The sequence below is a fragment of the Mastigoproctus giganteus genome, chromosome 11 (assembly GCF_048544385.1).
Source record: "Mastigoproctus giganteus isolate SK-2022 chromosome 11, ASM4854438v1, whole genome shotgun sequence".
NCBI lineage: Eukaryota > Metazoa > Arthropoda > Arachnida > Uropygi > Thelyphonidae > Mastigoproctus > Mastigoproctus giganteus.
Window position 1 is genome coordinate 96,269,724 of NC_143585.1, and position 25,261 is coordinate 96,294,984.

Consider the following 25,261-nt stretch of genomic DNA (forward strand, 5'->3'; position numbering starts at 1 on the left):
TATATGTTAGAGAAAACAACGAAACTTCCTTTCTCAAAGTCGATCATTATGGATTCAGGATCTAATGTCGGACGTAAGTTCTTTACGATACAAAAAAATCTGCTCTAAATCTCTTCAGATTTCCCTGGAAGTAAAACGAACAGATGAGGGATGCTGCTATTTCTTATCATTATATGTAACGTCTATAACTGGTAGTAAAATACCGAACTACATTTAAACGTTCCATCACATGCCCAGTCCTTATATTTCACTAAATCATCTAAGCCAGATTCTGTGCCAAATACCAAAATTCTGTCTACATCATGTTTTCCACTATCAAATAACTAAAAATTTTCACAATTTTCAAGAAACTTATACTCATCAGGAATCACGTAACCATTTATTTTTTTGGGGATAGGAGGAGCTTGATTCTTCTTTTTCCCCAACTTCTAATATTGCGTGATAAATTTGGTAAAAACAGCATTAGAGAACAAGCTGTTGTATCTAAATTAGCTAAAGAACCGATAATTAATGCTCTCGAAGATTGCGAATTAGTAGCCGCCTCTTTTATATTTGCCATAGCTTGGTAAACTTTTGGTTTTGACGGGTGGGAGGGATGACTGTGTTCACCGAAGCATTTGCAAGCTATGTTATCATTTTCTAGTATAGTATGCAATCTGGCTTCACACTCTCTCATTTAACACTTCCAGTAAGTTTTATCACCGTATTTTCTATCAAGTCGATATATGTAGTTGTCATCATCCACTATTTTAAGACTACCACGTCTACTCGTCACTGTAAATACCATTATGAGGGCTAAGATTTATATAATATAAAAATGGGGGTACTGCGAGAACTGTCAGTACTCACATTTTTAAATTGTCAACTAGCTTAAATACATTAAGCTAGATTAAGTTGATTAAACTAAATTAAGTTGGTTCGTCAATGGAGAAACTGCGAGAACTTCGTCAATGGAGAAATGAACCAAACTGTCAACCAGTTATTTTATCTTTTACGGCAAAAATACCGGACACGATTTGTTCTAATTTGATCCTTATTTTTACCTAAATAAATTACACTGCGTTGGGACTACCTTGTCCATACTGTATTAGAATGTGCTAATTTCATTTTCGTTGCTTTTTGGCCTTTCACTTTTCTTCTAGTACTATGGACAAGTATAGAAACGCAGTTCCTAATACATGGTCAGGTGTAGGTCCCTGATGAAATACTTGATCATATATCAATATTTATTTTAGATTACATCAGATCAAGCATATTTGCCTTACCGATATTCGACCATTTTCCAAATGTGTTCCCCCCCATATCTGATGACAGCTATACCACTTTCGTTTCTTACTTTTTATTTGCGTTTTATTTTATTAGTATTTTGATGTGCTAATTTTACTTTAAGTTCTTCCACTTTCTATTGGCTTGGTAATTCAGCCCATAATTTTGCTTAATTCATCATAACCTTTAGGATATTAACATTCTTTCACCTTTTACAAATCTACTGTACTTCTTTTTCTACTTTCCTCACCCTTACAATTACTGGCAGTTTGTGTAACTTTCACACCATTTATGCATACTTTATTCAATATATTAATACAAACTTATGTATACTTTTGCATCCTTTAATGCTGCTTTGCGCTTTTCTGTCATACCTGATTTATTAATCTTGCATTCACTGAAACCATTTCATCAATTGAATACCTCTTTATCCTATGTAACTTTTTAAACATTACCTTTAAGTGGTTACATTTAATATTCCTTTATTTTTTCTTTCCCTTATTATTAGATTTTTATAACATCAAATTATTTTCCCTCCTTCAATTCGAAAGCATCGAATTGAAGGAGGAAAAATAAGTTATTATAATTATTATAATTTTGAACCGTGTTTATGAATCGATAATAAACAAGCGCTTTTAAATGTGAGAGCAAACACCTCTCTCTCTCTCTCTCTCTCTCTCTCTCTCTCTCTCTCTCTCTCTCTCTCTCTCTCTGTCTCTTCTGCAAAGAGATATTAACCAAAATCATCTTCCGAGGGTCCAACCACAGCGGATCCAAAAAGAGAAAAATTCCGTCCCGACAGACATCTTGAGCGTTCTTTAAATGCCTAAAAACAATTTTCATTGCCTACAATAGTGAACGTTACACCATAATTATAAGAAGGCATCTCTGGGCGCAGTTTTACTTTAGTAAGATTGTTATTTAATAGTTCAAAAATGGGTCTCATATGTGAAACTAATGTCTAGAGGGGGGGTGGGGGAAGTCAGGCTATTGCTTGATTATACGTTAAACAAACTGCAGAGTTTGGTTCGGTTTACCTGCTCGAAGTTACCTTTCCTTAATATGATTAATTAACGCTTTTTTAAGCGTTAATTAATCATATTAAGGAAAGGTAAAATAAAATTAAAAAACTCTTTAAAAATTCGTAATTTTGAATTTGAAAATCTTGGCTTTTTTAGGCGGAAGTGTGCATTTAGAACAAAAGAACAGAAAATATAAATAAATTTAAATGTGTAAAACTATACGGAGTTTGATCAACTATAATTAACAAAATTAACACTTTCACCACGTTCGAAACAAATGAAAAACAAAGCCATCCAGTCACTATTATTGTATTAAGCCAAATATAAAGCCAATTATCGGTGAGCCATTTAAAAAAAAAAAAAAACTTCTTTTGTCACTATACGGATGTCGTGGTGTTATCAAGTCAACGGATATCATTCCCAAGAATATACTTCCGGAAATAGGTGCGGCGGATATCTAAAATAAAAATAGCTTCATTCAACAGGTTTAGATCCCAACATTATTTTAAGATGGCGACTAAGGCAAAGCATTCTGGGAATGGACTGCAAACAACTCCTTAGTGCAAACAATTCTGCGAATAGTACTCCTCACCCGTATAGTGGCGATATATAAAGTGACACATGTCCACAGGATGTACGGACCATTCCGCAGATTAAGTCGTTGTGCCCTTCGCAGCCGGACAGTTAGGCCTGTTACCAGCCATGACCGTGAAGGACAAGCAGAAGGAAATTCTGACGCTCTTCAAAGGGCTCACGGCATTAAGCCACACTCCACTGCCCGAGTCGGAGCGTGACCTACGTCTTCACGATGTTGGTATCCTGGAACGTGGTCACTTGTTCTCTTGCTTTCACGAAGCTCATCTCCATGAAGCCCAGGAGCTATACGAACTTCTGTGGGGTAAGTTTCAAGAGCAATATTCGAAATATGGGTTTCAGGCCTAATTCTAATCATTGAGTTTCGGGTTTTTTGACCCCAATATCAGCTGTGTAATATCTATGGTTTCTTTAATCTATTAAAGCTGGAGTCAAATAAGCGCTCATACAAGTGCTCAAATAATACAGAAAGCTTTTATACTTTTAAGCGAAAATATTATTAATGTAGTTCGGCATACGATAATATTTTAAAACTACAGAACTTTAGTTTATAATAAAACTATAAAAGACCTTTGGTTTATAATACATATAAAAAACGGAGAACTTTAGTTATAACGCTAAGAGCATCAGAAAAATACTCCTTATAATTAGGAAGAATTAGGAGAATTGTTCAAAAACTAGTGAGGACACGGCTATCAAAAAGAAACGAGAATAGGAAGAAGGAAGCGATACCATTCATTGGACAGGCAGGCGTTTGGTTCTGGAGCGTAAACCGAGCTATGTTTCATCTAGGGGCGGTTATGAATTTCAGAAAAAGGTAACCGCAAGCAGATTTATGCCTTGTCACTCAACAAAACAGATATCAGAATCCAAGGGCATTTGGGATCGATGAGGTGTAACTATCAAATACTTTTATATAAAGTTTTGTTTTTAATTTCAGAACTTTTTTCCACTACTACTACAAGATGTATTCCACAACCTTTTGAACAACCCTCGTAAATTTTATTAATTAGCAGTTAACAAGCAATAACTAACGAAGAGTTATTTTAATTCTTCGTTGAATCATTTCATTTATGTTAATATGATTCCATAACTACATTAAGAAATTTAATGGATAAATTCTGTAGTAAAAATGCCTCTTTAAAGTTATTCTTTGTTGGAATGTTTACTTCAACTTGGATGATACAACAGAAAGTTTCTTTTTCTATTTCAGAGGCCAAGGACTTCAGCGATTTCATCCATCTCTGCAAACAGGCTCGCGAGATCGTGAACGAAGGCTTATTTGTGTTTGCTGTGTCCGTAGCGGTTCTTCATCGCGATGACTGCCATGGAGTCAGGGTTCCTCCCATCCAGGAAATCTTTCCCGATAGGTTTATACCGGCAGAAACTATAAACAGAGCCTTGAAAGCTGATCGTCAAAGGGGAGATCAAGATGTAAGTTTTCCTTCATTTGGATTCTTGAACTTTTATACAGTTATAGCTGGGGGAATGATCGTTTCCGTAGAAACCTCCATGCTGCACATTGCGTAATGAATATGCTTCTAAGGGAACCTGGTGTATGAGATAAATTAATTATTCTAGAGTCTGGAAACTTGGAATCCTTCTTGCATGCCTTCACTAGTATGAACTATAGTAGTCACTACTTGGCTATTTCGTGTTGTGAACGCCACTTTTCAAGTTACGATATTTAAAAAATATATCATAAGTCTTAGTTGAGCTGAAGATCCTATTTTCTTAAGAAACTTATTAAAACACAAAAGAAATAACGAGTAGATTGCAATTTTTATAAATGGAAGCCCTCCACTAGTTAGTCACTTTTTAAAAGCTTCAAAAAAACAATGCAAACACCACTATGGTAACTGAACACAAACCATCAGTTCTAAATGCAACAGGATTAGAACCATCAGTTCTAATCTGGCATTTGGTGGTGACGGGCTCGAACCCCAGTCTAATCAAGAAGCGCATAATTATAGAATAGGCATGCTAAGTGCGAGAACTTTATAAGGGATGGTGGCCTGTTATATTTCATTCTGATACGTTTTAAAGGTTTGAAATTGTGAGCTAGGATAATCCTCGTGTAATTAGTTAATCTGGCTAAAAATAAATAATAGTTTTTGTTGTCTCTGTGCGTTTTGATGTAAAATATACATTTCTCGTCATTGCTAGGTCGTCTCTGTGGAAATCGAGCACACTGGAAACATCATAGACCAAGAATTCAAGCTGGCCTACTTCAGAGAAGACATCGAAACAAATGCTCACCATTGGCATTGGCATCTGGTTTACCCGGCCAACTGGCGATCAGATTTCTTCGGCAAAGCTAAGGACAGGAAGGGTGAACTTTTCGCTTATATGCACCAGCAAATGTGTGCAAGGTAATTTATTCAGTTATATTCTTCCTTACTTCATTCATAAGTGGCTCTCTCAAGTTTTGTTTTATATCAGTTACATGTTTGTCTTCTATCGGCTTATAAATTCAAGGATATCTTCGTTATATTTATTACCTTAAAAAAACAAAAGCACAGATTTCATCTGGAAGTGAAAGATAGTTTCTGTAGAGTACAGGGGATAGATACGTCACCTGGCCCTCTATCTCAGGTTCGATTCCGTTACAAGCAAAAATTCTCTATTTCAGACTTATTTCACTCGGGACATTCAATTAGTTGGCTCAGCTGGAAGTGTGAAGTATCATCACAACCGAGTCTTCTCAAAAGTTTTCAGTTTGTAGGGATTCACAATAAAGGTACAGCTGCCATACAGTTAAGAATTAGAATTTCTTTAGGTATAATGTACAGGAAAATGTTTCAAAATGAACACTCGTTCTTCTCCGGAAAAACCCATATTAAAAACCCGAATAAATGTTGTTGCCCTTCAAATACCACTGCGGGCACAATGGAACTGCTTTCGTCTACCTGTCTAAGTATATCTTGCTCTGTATCCCATTATATTATGAACTCTTTGTCGTAATTATTCGGTAAACATCGTTGACCAATGAGTTTCGCGTGCTAATCCTGTGTAATTTGTAAAAGAAGTTCTGCAATATATTATTAAGAAAGCAAATCAAATCTCAATTATGAAGGAACAGCTAGAATTTAAAAAATGATTATAATCCTTTACTTCTTCCAGGTACGACTGCGAGAGACTGTGTACTGGTCTGCAGAGAATGGCCCCATTCCAAAACTTCGAGGAAGAACTCGAAGGATATGCCCCACATTTGGTATCCCTGGTAAGCGGTGCTCCCTATGGAACCCGTTCAGAAGGCATGCACATGCATGATGTGAATGATGTAGATGTACTTGACCTCATTCGTTGGAGGGAGAGGATTCTGAATGCCATCCATACAGGCCACGTGACTGACTATAACGGCAAGGAAGTAAAGCTGGACGAGGAACACGGCATTGATATTCTTGGTTCGTTGATCGAATCCAGCCATGACTCAATGAACAAGAGATATTACGGCAGTCTGCACAACTGGAGTCACGTTGTCATTGCCAGAATTCATGATCCCGATGGCAGATTCATGGTAAGAGCGTGCTGAATAAGTACTTTGTTTTAAAATAAGAAAATAAATAAAAAATGAATATATTAATTTTGCCTTTTAGTATCTGCGAGTATTAGTTTCTTAGTGCGCTTTAATTTTTGTAACTGATGTAGAAGCTAAGACACGCAGTGTATTCACAATGTTTTCTTTTCTTTCTAATCCAGGAAGCACCAGGTGTAATGGATGACACTACAACTTCTCTTAGAGATCCCATCTTTTACCGTTTGCATCGCTTCATGGACAACATATTCCAGGATTACAAGCACCGACTCCACCCCTATACTCATGATGAAGTAAGTATCGATCTTCTTAGTATAGTTCGCGCAGGTTACTCATTCCTAATACTAATTTACACCCTAACGATTTTAATCGAGTCGTTCTAAAAGTTTTTATTTCAAATCTCGGGAACAGAAATTGTAAGCTTCTCAATGGAAAACGATAATCGGAAATAGTCAAATGACACACTTGAGTGCTGCGACACAAACTACGAGTATTTCAAGGCCCTGTCATAACAGTTTTCTAAAACAATTCCAAAATCATTTCCTTCAAAGTATTTTGAGAAATATCGGTTTTAGGCGAAATTGGAAGTGTTCTGCCATAGGTAATACTAAGTTATATGGTATTACAGTGAAAGTTATATTTTCCGAATGTCAAATAATGATAAAACTTGTAGTTTTATAAAAAATATACAAATTAAAAAAATTGTAAATAATTAAAATCATAAATATAAACGATAAATGGAGTAGTTGAGTTCCAGCATATGTTGGTACAGAGAACAAACGTATGACTTAATTTGAGCGAGCATTTCTACTGTTGTGGACTGTGGTTCGTTCTATCTGTAAAGCATGAAACCATTTAATTTTTTTTTTATTTGACTAAAAACAACCTCTAAGTGTTAAAATCGAATATTTTAAACATTTTCTTTCTTTCTTTCTCACTGTCCTGTAGCTGGACTTCCCTGGAATTCATATTCTCAGCACCACAGTGAAATCGAAGGTCGCTAATGTCATCCATACAACCCTGAAGCAAGATTCACTTGAGTTACATCATGGTATTCCTCTGAAGGGTTCCGTAAAGGTAAGAAATCCACAAATAAGATATCTGAATTAAATTTGCCTTCTCAAAACCTTTCATTAATAGGTTTAATTGCACATGGTAACTGTCAATCTTAATAAGAATGCAATTATTGGATGTATATGGTAATTTCAATAAAAATATCTTTCCCATTTTTGCAAGCTATCAATACGTGTGCCTAATAGTTCTCATTAATATTAAATAAAGTCGAGAAATATTGTAATCTATTTTGGTATTGTACTAGATTCGACAAATATCATGCTAGCAATGTGTACCTAACATATGTTCAAAAAACCCCATGATTGATATATACTTTCTTTTAATCAAGAAAAATTCAACTGAATTCATTCATAAATAGCGGTCAGACTGTACTCACTTGCCGGCCATCATGCAGTTAATCAATTTATGGCTGTTGTGGCGAGAGAGAGATAAGGAAAGGCATCGGTGTGCGTCTGTATACTGCGTTGTTACCGTCAGTCGATGTGCGAGAATGGATGAGCAATGAGCGAACATTAAATTTTGTTTTAAGTTGCATAACAATTCAACATACTTAATTTGTTGCAACTAGAGAACAACATTCATAGCGTGTTAATCGTATTGGCCATTTTTGCAAATACGGGGAACAGTCTATAAGTTAATCCTATGTTAGGCTACTTTACTATTTCACCAGAAAAGTGATATTCTGTTTTTATAAGCAATGAAAGGAAATCAGTCTTAGAACTTCTAAGACGTAATACAGTATGTACAAGAAACTTGATTTATAAAAAGAGGCAACGGAATAAACTGGAATTTGTTTTTTCAGGTAAAATACGAGCATCTAGACCACGACCAATTTGATTACTCGATTGTTGTAGACAATAAAACTGGTAAAGACAAACACGCAACCGCAAGAATCTTTCTGGCACCCAAATATGATGAGCTTGGCAACCGTATAATCCTGGACGAGCAACGTCGTATGTACATCGAAATGGACAAATTCCGTGTTGACCGTGAGTAATCTTCTTTGTGCATTATTTATTTTCATTCTCTTTTATTTACGGTTAGTTTTGACTGCCATTGCTTGTTGAAATTTAACCTTTGAAGAATATATGAAACGAGCAATTATTTACATACCGTACACAACTGAAAATTGGTTCAAAAATTGATTAAAATTTAAGTTTTGAAAACGCATGTCTTCTTAATCATACTCCACTTTGTAGCATATTTTGAAAAGGACTGTTTTCACACCCTTCCTGCACATTGTCTCTAAGATTAATTGAATGTTGAATTTTACTGAGTTGTATCACTGAATGATGAATTTGGCTGAGCATTAAACAGTTACCAATTTTTTTTTGTTGCCTTCTTTTTCTGCAGTCCATCCTGGCAAGAATACCATCACCCGTTCTTCTGATAAATCCAGCGTAACCATCACACACGTACCTACCTTTGATGAACTGGAAGCTGGTATCGGAGTCGGCGAAAACGACAGTGAATTCTGTAGTTGTGGATGGCCCAGTCACATGTTGGTTCCTCGTGGTACTAGTCGTGGCATGAAGTTCCAGTTGTTTGTAATGCTGACTGACTTTGAAAAGGATGATGTAAGTAAAATGATTAATTATCAAAAAGGTCTTATTCCTGCCCTTTGGTATTAATTCAAATAAATGTGGTAGTTTTATTACATTTCAAAATATTAATTTCAGAATTTTAATATTAAATATACATTTATTTAATATTGATGTATTATTATTTAATAAAATCTTCGAATAACAACTAAAACTTACGTTTATTTCTATCTCTGTGTAGGTGGGTGGCAGCAGCCAAGCACACTTGTGTAGCGATGCCCTCAGCTATTGTGGTGTTAAGGACGAAAAGTATCCCGATAAACGAGCCATGGGCTTCCCCTTCGACCGCACCATCACGCAGCGGTTCCCAACTCAGTTCAGTACTCATAACATGTCCTTTACTGACATCAGGATCCAATTCGTTGAACCCAAGCACCACTAAAAATGTTTTAACTTTGACCCAATGTTTTGCTTTGTTTGTTTGGATCAAAATGTGGTTAAGCAGCTGTTGTAATTCAATTCGGATTTCCCTGTATAAAAATTGAAAAAATGAATACAGAAGTTAACTCAGAACTAAATGGGAGTCTTTGCTTTAAAATACTATCATCTCACTGTTTCGTTTAAGTAACAGATACTGGTAATAATAGTGTAAGCAGCATATTTTTGCTAATACTTGAATTCATGAGTAGTATTAACCAAGGATAAACTCTATTCATTTATCACCCTTATGGAAAACAATATGAACAGCTTAAAAACAATAAGAACCTGATTAGAACAGAAATATTAAGTTTCAAAGAACACTGTGCAGTTGAGTGTGATGTCTAACAATTTGATTAAAAGAAACTAAAGTCACATTTTTAAGATAGTATTAACAGAATTGTAGCCAACATTACATACTGTTACTTTCTTATATCGCACCTGTACCAAACTGGGTTTGCTACTTTGTGAATCGATCACGTATCGTGGCAGCACTTCGCTACAAGTTACCATGGTACTGCACTTGGTTATACTCCACATTATGGGTACACCTCCGGAGAAAGTGGCTTCTTTTGCTTGAATCCGTCCAGAATTACTGGCGTAAACTAACCTAACCTTTTTTTTCACTAGCCAAAAATGAAAGTCTATTAAAAGACCCATACTTCTTTTCCTTGAATCCGTCCCGAATTTGGCCATGCACGCAACGCGGTGACAAGGTGTACCCATAATCTGGATTTCACCCCTGCACTTAATATTTTGCCTAATATATTTTAAATATAACAAAGGTAAAAAGAAACACTCTTCCCTAAGACTGTACACACATATACCATTAAAAAAATTAAAAATCGTTGCATTCCATTTGAAATGCTGTTTCTCCTGAGCAAAACGAGGTGACAGTTAGGTTAGCCTTTACAATCTGGTACCCCTTCCGATTGAGCGTTGCGAGTAGCAATGATTGACATGCCTAGCCCGCTGTAACTAGTCTTATGGTGTTTAACCTCCTCCTCTTTGCCGCTGTTTTAAAATCGGAAAACGAGTTCCCGATTTTAAAATAACGACAAGGGCGGGAAGGAGAATAAACATCCAAACTAAGAGTAACCATAGCGGGTTGGGCATATCAATCACTGCTGCTCGCAACGATTAATCGGAAGGGGATACCAGATTGTGAAGACTAACCAACAGTTTAACAGGTAAAACGAACAGAAAACTACACTATCCTGCCAAAAGTAATTGGACCCTTGTAGTTATGAACAAAATATGCATTTATTCAATAAAATTGAGAGCGTTAAACTATATTTGGTCATAGTTACTTCATCAGTTCACCTTGGAAGACTTTCTACTAATTTCTTGAAGAAAGCTGGTAGTATTGTGCTTTACACTCCACCTTTTAAAAGCATTCCTGAACACCACTAAAGAAATGAGCAGTCTCGTCTTTCCTTACGTCTTCTCAGACCCAAAGATGGTATGAGAAGGCACTTTGGGCTTCTACCGCAACGTTTCAATGTTATTTTCAAAACGACTTGTTCACAACACTTCGTCACAAAGTGCTGTCGTGCTAGAAAATGTAACGCTTCCAGCTTCCATAAAATTTTCCCAATACAGAGCACCAGAATTCTTCGAAAAATAGGATGGGACATTAATGACACTATGTACTCCAACCAGTGAACCTCATCTACACCACTTAAAACACTTCTCCCTCTTCTAACCATGTCTTTTCCTCCTACCTTTACAGTTCAGCGCACTCAGGTAGTAAGAGTTCTTCAGATGTTCTCTATACTCAAGCATGCCCTTTAGAGTGGAAGAGCATATAGCTTAGCCTCTTCGCTCCACAAGACCATGTCGATCAAAGGTGTATATCTGTTTTGTAATCAAAGGATTGTGGGCTGCAGCTTTTCCATGAAAATTCATGATATTCTGCTCATGAGCTTTATTTATAAAACACATTAGCATCTAAGTCTATTGCTCTGTGTGTATTATGTCTGTTGAAGTACGTGCTCAACGGCTGATTTGCATGTTGTGCGAGTTGAAAAACCGTAATAAGTCAAGGAGAAATCCTCCCTCTCCGTCTGAGATCAGCTACCTAAGGCCTGGATGGAAACGTCTTTTAACCTATGACGAGATTCGAACCTCCCGAAATGAGTGATAATTAGCGAATCACTGTACCGTCATGGAAGACCCGTCTCAAGGGGCAATGACAGCTGTTAAACAGTATCGAGTCCACGTGTGAACTTCTGTTTCTTCATCACATTCATGGGAATGTTTAATTCCTGAATAATAACACGCACATGACATCCAACAATCCCCTCTTAAACTTTGTTAACTCTTTTCCGTGTGTTCAGCATTTGGCTTAAATATTCTAAACAAATTCCGGGCTATTTCTTAGTCATATAGGATGTCTTAAAATAAGAGTGGTGTCCTGTGACATTCATTAAGACAGTATATAGCTGCTGTGAATAAAAAGGCTTTCATCAACAAGATCGTCGCAGTTTGTAAAATAATTGTTATGGAGCAATTTAAATTTTATTGCTGAAAAGTTAAAAAAAAAAAAACTTAATACAAAGTTTGATATCTAAGAATGTAAAAATCTATTCATAAATAACTATAACTTGAAATATACCTGTAAACAAATTCAAACTTCTTTTAAGCTGGAACAAGTTTAGTTTCCTAAATAATTCGGAAATGTCACTGTCAATCCAAGGTAGTTTTACGTCCCATCTACCACCTCTTCTTGGATCAGAGCTTTTGAATAGCAGACCTATTGCAGAGCAGTCCCTCGGTACTGTAACATCGAATGAAAATACGTTTCAAAATTGCTTAGCCTTCAACAAAACGATATGACATTGCCCTATAGCTGTATTAAACATCCCAGCAGAACCTTTACTTCAGCTAATACCTCCTTGGGTAGCACAGTGCATATTAGCACTGCCCTCCCACACTGGGTGGAAAAGGCCCAGGTTCGAGTGGAGTGTATATTACACATACAACATACTGACGCCTCATAGCCTTAGTCATATGGCGCGTAATACATATCGAAATGAACTGAATTAACGTACGTCGCATCACGTGAATACATGTCTAATATTCTCCTGATAACTCATGTTGTTCTCCTACCTTTCAGTTCTCCTACCCCTGAAATACAGAAAAAATGAACAGATACAGCAAAAACAATTTGGTATATACCAATAATGTCAATTTAATGTACTGTATTATATATTTATGAAACTGAGTGGCCACTCGATCAGAGCTCACTCTTCTGCATCAGACAACACAGCGGGTAACTTTGAGGTAGAAAGCGCTGTTCCCACAGGACTAGTTATTATCGGTGACTCTATTGTCTCGGAAATGGGAAATACATTGTGCAAAATGGATAGGTGGAATAGGACCAGGGTTGTGTGTGCCAGGGGCAAATGTTGATGACGTTGTAGAACAGATATCATCTTTTAAGGGCACAAAAGGCGATACTGCTGCACACGTTGACACTAATGATATTAAGAATAGGAGATCTGCACACATACTTAACACGTACAGGACAATGCAGAAAAAAAAGTCACGAGTTAGGGATAAAGTTGAAAGTGTCTGCAATTCTGCCAAGACACGATAGGGGGGGAGCATATGACGAGAACCTTGTCAATCAATTATGACCTGGAGAGATTGTGCAAGGCTCACGAAGTAAAATTTTCTCAGCGTTGGGCTTGTTATCAGGAAAGATTGCTTCTACAGGGATGGAACACACTTAAACAGAAAGGGTGCAAGAATATTTGCTGACACTATCGAGGCACTGTTAGGTAGATCCGAAAACTGCTAGCTTTGGGGGATTCACAGACTTAAAGATTAACAGTAGCCGCATGCAGAGGTGAAAGTGATTCTTGCACTGCTTCTATTAGAATGAGCAGCAGCCTGGAAAGCAAGGTGCTGGGGATTTCAAGAACTGCTGGGAGTCATCGTGGAACAAGTAAATACATGGGTTGTGTTAGGATAACAAAGAGTAAGAACACGTGCATCTATACTTGCATGTACACCAATGCTAGGAGTATAGTAAATAAATTTGATGAATTTTAAGTGCTGGTCAAAACATCAAAGGTGGATATTGTTGGGATATCAGAAACGTGGTGTCACACAGATATAAGAAATGAAGAATTGGAATTTGAGGAAGTACAATGTATACAGAAATGATTGGAAGAGAGGAGGGTTTGTGCTGTTAGTTAAGAAACACAAATCTAAGGAAGTGCATCCCGTTGGCATGGGTGGACAGTGCAATTTGAGTCTGTTTGGTGTGACATAAGCACTGGGAAAGCAAAAATGATAGTAGGAGTGTGTTATAGCCCTAATGACTCTGATGAGTGCAACAAACAACTGTAGAAAGAAATGAAGTGGAACAGTAAAACAGAATGCCTTATAATCGGGGATTTTAAATTCCCAGATATTGAATGGAACTTGTGGTTTGGTCACTTGTACCCTAGCAATACCTTCGTGGATTAATTGGATGATTATTTTCTACAGCAGTATGTTTGAGAGGCAACCATAGGGAGAAATACTCTTGATCTAATTATCAGAAATGATTATTCATGCATTAAGAATCTGCAGATAAAGGAACCACTAGGTGGCAGTGATCACAGTGTACTGATGTGGAATTTATTTAAAGATGTAACTACCAACAATGGATACAGGAAAGGGTTTTTACTTTCGTACAGGGGACTACAGTGGTCTCAAAGTTTTTGAATTCTATAGAGTAGAAACAATTGATGATGCTACCAACAACAAAGTCTAAACAGGAAGCATTCAAGGAAATAATCTTGCAAGCTACTAGGCTTTTTATACCGACTAAGAAACACTGTTCAAGGTTTAGGCCTAAATGGATGTCAGATGAACTAATAAGACTCGAAGCAGAGAAGAAAAATGCATGGGATGCATATAAATTATCAGGCGACACAGAACCCTATGGTAGATATAAGGTAGTCTGTAATCAAGTCAAAAAGGAGGTCAGGCAATCGAAGACAAAGAAAAACAGCAAAAACGTCTTTACTTGTGTAAACTCTAGTAGAAAGGAGATAAATCAGATTGGTCAACTTAATATCGATGGTTCGACTGTTGATGATCCTGCTCAGGTAGCGGACAAACTGAATGAGCATTTTGCATCTACATTCACACATGAGGAATTCTGAAGGAAAGTGAAGGGCAGAGACTTTATCAAACTCTAACATGAAGCTAACATATCCTAATAACTGAGAGCAAAGTGGAAGGATTTAAACATAAGAAAGGCACCTGGGGTGGATGGGATCTATCCAGCTATATTAAGAGAAGAAGAAAAGGAAGTAACCAAACCCTTAGCCATAATTGTCAGAGCATCCTTGGAGTCAAGGAAGGTCCCCACGGAATGGAGATGTGCAAATGTATCCTCAATTCACAAAATGGAATCAAAGGGTGACACAAGTAATTACAGACCTGTTAGTTTACCTTCTGTTCCGAGGAAAATAATGGAGTCACGGGTTAAAGAAGCATTGATCATCTAGAATCATCTAGACAAGGCTGCAGTTATAATTCAGACACAGCATGAGTTAGTTAAAGGGAAGTCTTGTCTGACCAATTTTATTGGATCCTATGAGTGGTCACAACAGGATGAAATAAATAATTTTGATGTCATATACTTGAATTTCAGGAAAGCTTTGGATACTGTTGCACATTGAAGACTGCTGTACAAATTTTAGCCATATGGCATTAAGGGTAAGATGCTGTTATGGATAAAGGGAATCACCCAGGGTTCTATGTCGGTCCCGTTCGTGTTTTCTATATTTATCAATGATCTTGATCAAAGTATATTAGACTTAATGTTCAAGTTTTCAGACGATACAAAGGTTGGCAGATTTGTTAATGACAGTTAATTACAGTACACTAATGCAACAAGATCTAGAAAAGTTGAGCAAATGGGCTGAAAGGTAGCAACTGAATTTAATATTGACAAATGTAAAGTACTGCATATCGGTAGCACAGTAACCCCAGAGTAACGTACCAACTGTGCAGTACTACACTCATGGTAGTAGAGAATAAAAAAGACCTGGGGGTGGGGGCAATTGTGCAGTCAGATATGAAGTTTTCTGAACAGCGTAGATCTGCCAGAATCACCTCGCAGGTGCTTGGTCGACCGTCGCTTTCAGCGACGGTCGACTAAGCACCTGCGAGGTGATCTGATTGAGGTGTATAAGGCCTGCCTTGAATGGTTTGAGCAAGCTCAGTGCTTATGGAATTCTTCCTCTTGCTCAGATTACGCACTTGAGGTGATATAAATTAAAAATTTAGGAAAGAGAGATGAAGAATAGATGTGAGGAGTTCTGCCTTTGGTTGGTTGATTGCTGGAACAAACTTCCATCCGCCGTTGTGGAAGTACATAGCTTCAGTAAATTCAAGAAATAACTGGACAAACTTTTGAAGCGAATGGATGGGTGAAATGGGAGGGTTTATTTTTTCTCTCTTCTTAATTGCCTTATAGCCGACTTCTAAGAGCGAGCCAGGATCTGGTGCCATTTTGACCCTAAGTCTTTCTGTAGGGTAACAAAAACCCCTTAAATTCAGTTCACCTCACCAAATACCAGCTGATCGACGCAATAAATAACTTAGCTACTACGGCCGCATCCGGTGCCGACGGAATTCCTCAATTTATGCTGAAATGCCTCAGTACATTTGTTGTTGATCCTATCCTGTCATTATTAAACAAGATCCTTAATCAAAAATTTTTCCCTCCTATGTGGCATGTCTATCTAGTAAGACCTCTGCCGAAAATACGCTCTGCTTCTCAGCCCAGTCACTTCCGTTCGATTTCTTCTGCATCAAGTCCATTAAAGCTCTTCTGAGAACATTAACCATCCAAATTATGCCACAAGAGCTACCGCAGATCCACTGTGCTACCTAGTCAAGATCCACCGCTATAAATCTAGTCACCATCGCTACCAAGATCCTAAAAGTATTTGAGCACCGTTCGGAAATCACCGTTACGTATATTCAAGTCCAGACAGCATTTCGTCCCATATCCGTTCACGCGTTGGCAAGGCTACTACGTGACTATTACCTCATTGCTTGAGAACAGGATCATTATTGTTCGCGATGGCAATCTGTGCTACACCAGGACTATTACAGCTAGAGTCCCACAAGGCGGGGTCCTGTCCGGAATCTTTTTTTTTCTCAGCTGTTCTCGTGCCGTTCGTGACGGGCTGAACTGATATCATCACCTTTGCTTATGACATAAAACTGTTTACTCCCAGAAGCCCTGGAGACACTGCTGAATACATCAATGCCTTAATCCTTCAGAAAACCCGGAACCCTGAGGCCTTCCTTTCCGGTTTCGGACTTCACATCAATCCTGAGAAGTCAAAACAGTTGACTTTCTCTCTCAAACGGAACCCAACAACAGTGCAACCCATTTTAAGAGGATCCGAGATTTCTGCCGCCCAACAACATACAGATCTGGGTGTTATTTTTGATCAAAAGCTTTCCTTTCTACCGCACATAGACCACCTGCAAATAAAGTTCTGTCGACTCCGGTGGATGATTAAACAACTTATGCACGTCCATGACCAGGCTGTTGTGTGCACATATATTAAGACATGTGTCTATCCTGTCATACTTTATGGCGTCGTAGCCTGGACTTCTACTGCTACGACCCATCTTAGACGGATCTCAGACGTCTTCCTGCCATCATTCACGAGAGAAAACTCGTCTTTGCCATAAAAATGATGCCATTATTTCAGTACCACATTTCTGGGCTAACTGCGGATGGAGGATCCCGGTCGCAAGCCTTAGGGCTAATCCAATCCTTCAGGCCATTCCAAACCGGTTAAAGTTATCTGATCGGTTCCTACCCGTGCAAATGCTACAGGACATACACTTGGACGGCGACCTCTACAAGTTCGCAGTCGATAAGAAATATAGGCAGAAAGTACTCGGTCAACTTCGTTCCCAGGACCACGTTATAGGACATTGTGAACCCCTGGCGCTCGTAGCCGTGATGGGACATTGTGCTGTAACTCTACTTCAAAATAAAAATTTATTTATTTATTTATTTATTAGGACCTGCTTCCGAGGACCTGTCCATCGCTGCCATGGATCCATCACTCCAGTGTTCAAACCTTTCTGGAGTCATAACGCTGTTTTTTTTTTTTTTTGGTTGTTTTTTTTTCATATTTATTTATTATGTTGTATAATTTCTTTTATGTAAACCCCTGGAAACAACTCCCTTCACGGCTACAAGCCGTGAAGGGAGTTATATACAGCAATGTGCCTTCTGTATATAATAAAAAGTTCTTCGTTTTCAAAGACTGTATCCTTTCAGTTACCCTATAGAAGTCTTTTAATTCTCCGTTAGCCTCTCGCAGCAGCGAACTGCTTTCAACCACAGGATCGCCGCTGGTCGAATTATATTTGGTTACTGGACAAACCTCGATGCACCCAGATACAGTCATAAGCGAAAACCCAACAGAGCTTTGACGTACGACTGTCTGAACTGATGTGAACGTTGTCTGAACTGATAGTGGACATAGTGTTATTGTTATGCGGTTCCTTCGGTTCCCCACAAATCAGCGTTAAGTACTTTGTGATGTTGCAAAACATTGCAAAACCAGTTGATGTGAGTAGTGTGTTGTTTGACTGGCCTCTTCGTTACTGGGAGGCGCGATTACCAGGAAAGATCCTCCCAGCATCCGGCCACTGGCAGGAGAAGCCAGGTCTAAACTGATATCCCCCATAGTGTGATTTTGCTGACACAAAGGGGATTTGACCTTGGCATTATTTTCCTTCTGTAGTCGATATTTTCGCCAGCCAACAACTGTCTGCTCGCTTTTATCTTTCTACATGTTCCCTTATGCCCACCTATTCAAGCCCTTCTGTAAAATATTCTGTCACAGTTTATTGTTCTTCTCATGGCGGATGTTTTCTCCTCCTGTCATCTGCCTCTGCGCCTTCCTCTTTCGACCCAAATCTCCCTGCTGCAAACCTGGGCTTACTTTCTTAAAGGTTATCCTGCGCCATCGTTTAGGCAACAGCGTAGGTGGCCCATTCAAATGTTTCACTAAAGATTTGAGGCCGAAGGGCTTGCCTTCCAACCTATTGTTTCTGAGCGCAGCATAAACAGAGTGGATGGCACGTCATCTCATGGCATGTACGAAAACTAGTTAGTAACTCTCACGGTGATGGCTGCTGGCTGGTTGCTAAGAGGCCAGTTGTACAACACGAACATAACGTCTCACTAAACACGAACCCTACATTACACTCACGACTAGCTTAGTTGCGTTCACACTTCTTCATAGTGGCATTCCGCGGATTTATGGGAAACCCCTGGTGCAGCCTGGAGGCGTAAAGCTATGTCCTTAAACCATGTAAGAACTGATGTATAATTTTTAGTTAAGGTCGGATAAAGAAAGTAAGAAGAGTAGGAGAGAAAACTGAAATAAATGATAAATGTGTTCATTATTTTGGGTTTCATATTTGTGTATTGAAACCCAAATATGGGTTTCAATATTGAATTGTATAGCGTCATAAGAATTTCAATAGGAAAGAAATTGAAATATACAGGTTTGGTATGAAAGTATTCATATTATTTGGTGGACATTCCAGTTGTTTAGGGAACATCCCATAACTCTCTGTACTGGAAAATGTTGATAGATATTACGCAAATATATGGATTGCGTTTTCTTGTAAGCTGAAACATGAAATGTTTGTAAAAGAATTGCAAAGTTCAAGACAGGCCCGAATCTAGTTCACGCCTAATATTCATTTTAAAAATATTGGAATGAAAATTAGGTAATAAACCGAGAAGGAGTATGCGAAGTTATTGGTTAGAAAGTTGAATGACAATGTAAGGTTTTAATATAAAAAAATATCGCACTACAAAGTATTTTAAGATTTTTTTATTAAGCGTTGAAAAATTTAGAGCAAAAAATATTTAAATGATTAATATTAACGCGTGTACTGATTTATCATCAAAATAATGTTCACGAGATTTTATCACTGCCTTACACAGACGTGACATTCTGCCGGTTCCTTTTATAATAGGTGGGCAGGGTCAAAGATATTCTACCGCCCAATCTACGTGATTCGGATAGTCATTACCTCCGGGATGTCACGTCATCCACTTCGCTCAAGTTTCGGGCTGATTGGATTGGGACAGTGAACGTGCCAAACCCAACTAGCACAGTGGGTATAATCACTGTCATTACACAAACGTTCCAGAAGAGCTAAAACAAAAAAGATAGGTAGAAATAGAAAAAAAATGAAAAGTAAGAGAAAGAGAGACTGCCGTGCATTTCGGCCGAAGTGATGCGGCCTTCAAGAGCGGATTTTGAGGTATCGGAGTCTATTTGACTCCTGTTGAGCGTATACAGCTCTCATGGTTGCAGCTACCTCAATTTTCTACATTTGTAGTCGCCATCAAGTCGTTCCTTTGTAGTCGTTCTTCAAGTGGTGGAAGTGAATACGTCCTGCGCACTCTTTCCAGTCTAAATTCCTAAAATTCCAAAATCCGCTGTTGGTCGTAATACTTCGGTCTAAACGCATGGTAGTCTCCCTTTCTCTTACATTTCTTCTGTATTTCGATTTCTAAATCGGATTTACAGTATTTTAGTTTATTATTTGGCCTGCTCGTCAAAACGCGGCAACTGCTGTTCAATGCGTTATTTGTAATTCGCGCAGAGCAGTCTTTCACTCTTCGAAAACAGAACTGAACCATTCGAACTTCTGCATCTTCTGTTTTAGCTCAAAACACATTTAACACCACGAAGCCAACGACGCTACACCGTCGATGCCTCAGTCGCACCGCGCAACGAAGTAGATCTCAACGAACACCCATTTCCGATACTTGAGACACGTTTGCGCCTGTACAATCAATAGAATGCTCCGCCCACGAATACATCGTCCGACTCCGGAATTTTGACTCTAAAATGAGAGCAAACAGAAGAGAAGCAGCGCTGGTGCTCAGTCCTTTTGTCGAATTCACTAAACGTGATAGGTAGTACTGTAAAATTCTTTTTTCTTTCCCTTCTCAATGCACATGAAGAAATCTAGAAGCGGGATTTAGAAACGAACATTACCAACGTTTTTAATTCCGTAAGTACTTATTTACTGATTTCGCATTTCAAAAGCTTTTTTCTACTCCCGTGGAGCAAGTTTGATAATTCTCTCTTATTGTTCACCAGTTATTTTTAAACCACTGAAATATCGCGTCCCAATTTCATCAGAAAAACTTAGGATTACTGTCTCATCTTACCCCATCAATTGAAATTATCAATCATATCTACATTTGGATTTATTAAGAGGATGTGACGCCATGTTTAGAATCTGCTAAAGTTAATCATTACTTGTACACGAATTTGGTGAACACTGGTCGTAGGATGAAAGACGTGGGTGGGTTAGCTTCATACACCCGGATATGGAGGGAAAGGCAGGACCGGTGAGGCTGTCTGGACCAGTTCGAGCTTTGAACATCTCCCCTGCGAGTCCCAGTGGGGTCTTCAGGGGCATCGTTTGTTACAAACAGTCCTAAAATTGGCAAATATAGTTTAAGGATTTCCCAAGAAGAGCGCATCAGAGTTGACTGAGGGTCAGTGCTCTAACGTAAATCTCCAGGATGGAGATCTTGGCCAGCGCCATAAAAGTTTTTTAGCGCTTCAACCACAAGGATAATTTCTTGGTAGGTAATGGGATTCTGTTATACTATTTACGAACTCATGAACAAGGTTAATAACTCAGTGATAAAGAGCGATGGACAATTCAGAGTTTTGGGGTTTCGCAATTCCTACGTGAAGTAGGAGGTTGATATAAGGTGTTTATCAGACAAAAATGATGGCTATGCTTTTAAATTATACCAACGTAGCAACTTGCATTCGTTTGTATCTGATTAGGAGAAAAAAATTCATTGTATAATTTGCTCATCATCTCAAGATAAACTGCGATCCATTGTTTTGTTCCTTTGGGATTGCGATCATTCAGAACACAAACAGATCAGAGCCAGATTATGTTTACACAAGTTAGTGAATCGTCTAGGACTTGTGATGCCAATCCATAAATCGGCGTTTGGAGCCTGCGCGGTAGCACAGTGGTATCGTCACCGTCCTCCCCACGCCGGGTGGAAAAGGCTCGGGTTCGAATCCCGTCAATGACGAGGGGACCTTTAATGGTTTTTTTTTTCACTCCGTGGCTGAGTTAGTCGATCTCAGGTGTAGATAGCAAGGTTTTTTCGTCCAGCAAAACAGGCAAATCGACCAGAGAACAACACACACAATTTCCAGACACAAACACGAGTTAATGTAATCAATTACGGGTAATAATAATTTTTAATCCGCGTTTGGAGAAAACCTTATGGCAAAAACATATTAAAAACTATCCAGGGCCAAATTTATGCCGATATAGATTGGGATTAGACTATCAGTTATAACAGTCGATTTAAAGCATATTTTTATTTTGGTCAGTATGGAAATAATAAAAAATTTACTGGAGAACGCCACTGCTAGAAATCTCATTAACTGTTTATCAGATGTAGCTTTTAAGCTTAAGTCAGATTTTTATGTTCCTACCTAATTTTTTATAAAGAATTATAATAATTCTACCACCCTCATATTTTAATACAGAAGTACATTTTTAAAAATTTTAGAATGGTCGATCTCTAGACCTCGTTTATTTTTAAAGTGGTTCGTAAGGTGGAAAGGTTGCTGACCCCTGGTTAAACGGTTGTCCAGGACCCCATAATGAATCTAGGTTCTGTTACATTATCCGCAATTAGAGGAACATAAGCAGTTGCCTTGGAACAGGGGTTGTTCACCGGGAAGACTCGCCTTCCCGGTGAACAAACAGGAGGCGAGAAGTCCTCCAAACCAAGTTTTTTTTCTTTTCACCTGTTCCTTTTCTAACAGATATAATGGGTAAAACGTAACTTTAAATTAAATTTCAAAATTTAATATTCTGACACGTATTTTATTTACAGATTTTGAAAGCAGATTAAGAATACAAAAAAAGGTTAAGAACTACTGCTTTAGAGCGTAGCACATGCCACAGACATTAAATCATCTATTAAATAAAATATAGTCTGAAATTTGTGTTTCTAGTATGATTCTTTAAAAACTCTTTCCAGGTTCATTCTGCATATGCCTACGAATATTTTGCCTAGGACTCTTGAACGGATATCTTATCTAGTGCCCGAAAATGTATAAATGCACTCCTGAAACGTAAGTCATTATTTATCTTGAAAAGGCTGCACTGGTAAAAAGAAACTAGATAAAGAGGTTTTGTGTGAAATTTTTGGCGTTAGTTCAACTGTGCGTGAGTGGTGCATTTTGAAGGAGCAATATTTTTACTCTACTGTACAAGACACTCTACTACTATACGTATATATACTGCGTGCTGTTTTTCTCTCGAAGGATATGTTTATCCAGTTCCATGTACAATACAAGTTAATCGTATTATAATAATGCTGTACTTTATTTTATTTTATTATTTTGTCTGTATGACTGTGTCCAAAATCCTACAAATTTCAAAAGATTCCGCAGGGATCGAATCCCAACGTTTCAGAATTTGAAAGGTTCACTTATATACTTAAAAGCATTGGTTTTTAAGACTTAAAAGTAATAATAGGTTTAAGCGTTCAAAAACAAATTGTTTTAAAGTACTTAAAAGAGATTTCTTTTTATATACTTAAAAACAACGATTCCTTTATTAATCAACAACATAATTATGAATATAATACACATAGCACAGCGATTCTGCTACGAGTATCATTAAAAACATGTCTGAAATTCTTATTTTTTTATAATGCCACCAAATATCTGTTGTGACATTTCATGAATCTCTACGACATCGTTAAAGTTCTTTCCTTTGAGCTTCACTTTCATCTCTGAAAGTGTATTTGTCTGCACAAGAAAAGTTTCACATCCATGACTAATGCAACTCAGAATTGCATACGACGAGAGCAAACCATAACCTACTAGAGTACTCTAGTAGGGTATAGGTAAAGTACCACGGCAATATGTTATGCCACCACCTAGCTATAAAAATTCGTATTACTATCGATGGCGTTGGTTACTGACCACTTTCATAACTTCTGGTTAACACCTCATATATTCTCAAAAAATAATATAAAGTAGATTTTTTATGAACTGGGACCTCACTCGATGGAAACCACACGACTTCTTAAAACTAAAGAAGGGACATGGCATCTCAATAACCCCCTAATGGACGCTGTCTTGTGGAAAATTAGAAGGTTGGAAGCTGTCTGCAACTGGGGAAAAGCTCGTGCAGTTGTATCCGGCCTATATGAACTGATGAGCCAACTATGAAATCGATCCCACTAGGAAACGATTGAGAAGTTGCGATCCCTATGCTATGAGTATCTGAACCATGAAGTACCGACCTAGAAATCAAAAGGAAGGACAGCTGAAATAAAAGACCATATATCCATAGATAACACCTCTCGATGGAAACTACTCGTGAAATCAAAATAAAGAAAATGTTTCGCTGAATGAACTAGTTGTGGAAAGAAACGAATGATATTAAATTACTCTCGTAATAAAAAGGAAACCTGGATAATACCTTGTAATTAACCAATCCAAAAAAACTTGGAAAATGAAAATTTTCCTTAAGTTGAAACAAAAATAAAAATTCTGTGCTGAAGGCATGGGAACGAAACCATAGACAGCGACAGAAGTGAAAATACACGATGAGCACCCACAAAAGGTTGTGAACTGTGTAGATTTTATTTATGATGCATTATTCTGCAATATGAGATTATATTTATTTAATTGCTATATAGTACACACGAACCTTTTTACAATTATATAACTATGAAAAATATAAAAATACAATTATGTGCAAATGCAAAATAATTCGATGTTTTACAATTAATTTCTCCAATTACTCTGTCTAATTTTCTATAGTTTCGTTCGTGCAGTTTAACTGGAGATATCTCTTGTTACGTATAATTTTTTAAATAAATATTTTATCTTCTTGTCGAACTAGCCTTGTTTAGTTTATTTGACACCGCGCTAACTGAACAGAGTATGTTTTCAGTTGCTGAAATCAAATACTTTGTAATCGAGGGCCCCCAAATCCTGTAATGACATATCAAAGAATATTGCACATCTGTTTCCTGCTGCGTCCATTTATACCTTAACTTCCGACCAACCCTCCCTATTTTGGGTTCTTATCACAAAAATCATTCTTATGGAAAGTAAATGACGGTTGTTGGAAATGTGCGTAAGGGATGAAAGGCGGGATAATGAGAAAGGATGATTATTGGCTGTGGGTGATGTCTAGGGATGGCTCATCTTTCAATCCCTTAATGCGGAACAGCGGGATTCTTATCATGTTGAGGCTAAAGATATTTTAAATGGTTGGTGGTAATGTTGGAATATTGATACTTATTAGTCTCCCCGCAGAAACCAGGTTCTAGGTTTATCCTGTCCGCATAACATCATGTGAATGCGCGTTAAATCAGTTGTCTGGGTAGGGCAGTTGGTATGCAATCAGAGACTAATTATTGGCTATAATCCATTTAATAATAATAACAAGAAAGGGTTTAATATACGTACAGTCACGCCTAAAAGTTTGGAATACGTTTCATTTTTCTTAACTTTCAAAGTTTTTATTAAAATAGGACCAAATTGTTTACCAATTTTTATTAAAATATTTTCTTTTATGTATAAAAATCAAAAAAAAAAATACTTAAGTAATATTTAAAAATTTTCTAGAATATGTGACAATATTCCAGAAAGGTGTAG

General features: G+C 37.7%; 1 protein-coding gene across 1 annotated transcript; it reads left to right on the forward strand.

Moving 5' to 3' along the window:
• The first annotated feature begins 2,914 nt into the window (after positions 1 to 2,914).
• On the forward strand, positions 2,915 to 9,613 carry LOC150078279 (hemocyanin D chain-like). Its single transcript, XM_090385264.1, has 9 exons — positions 2,915 to 3,186; positions 4,096 to 4,316; positions 5,049 to 5,254; positions 6,006 to 6,402; positions 6,585 to 6,713; positions 7,369 to 7,497; positions 8,297 to 8,483; positions 8,848 to 9,071; positions 9,277 to 9,613. Exons 1-9 carry the CDS (start codon positions 2,991 to 2,993, stop codon positions 9,475 to 9,477), a joined length of 1,890 nt encoding a protein of 629 aa, XP_090241390.1. The 5' UTR covers positions 2,915 to 2,990; the 3' UTR covers positions 9,478 to 9,613.
• Positions 9,614 to 25,261: the final 15,648 nt, after the last annotated feature.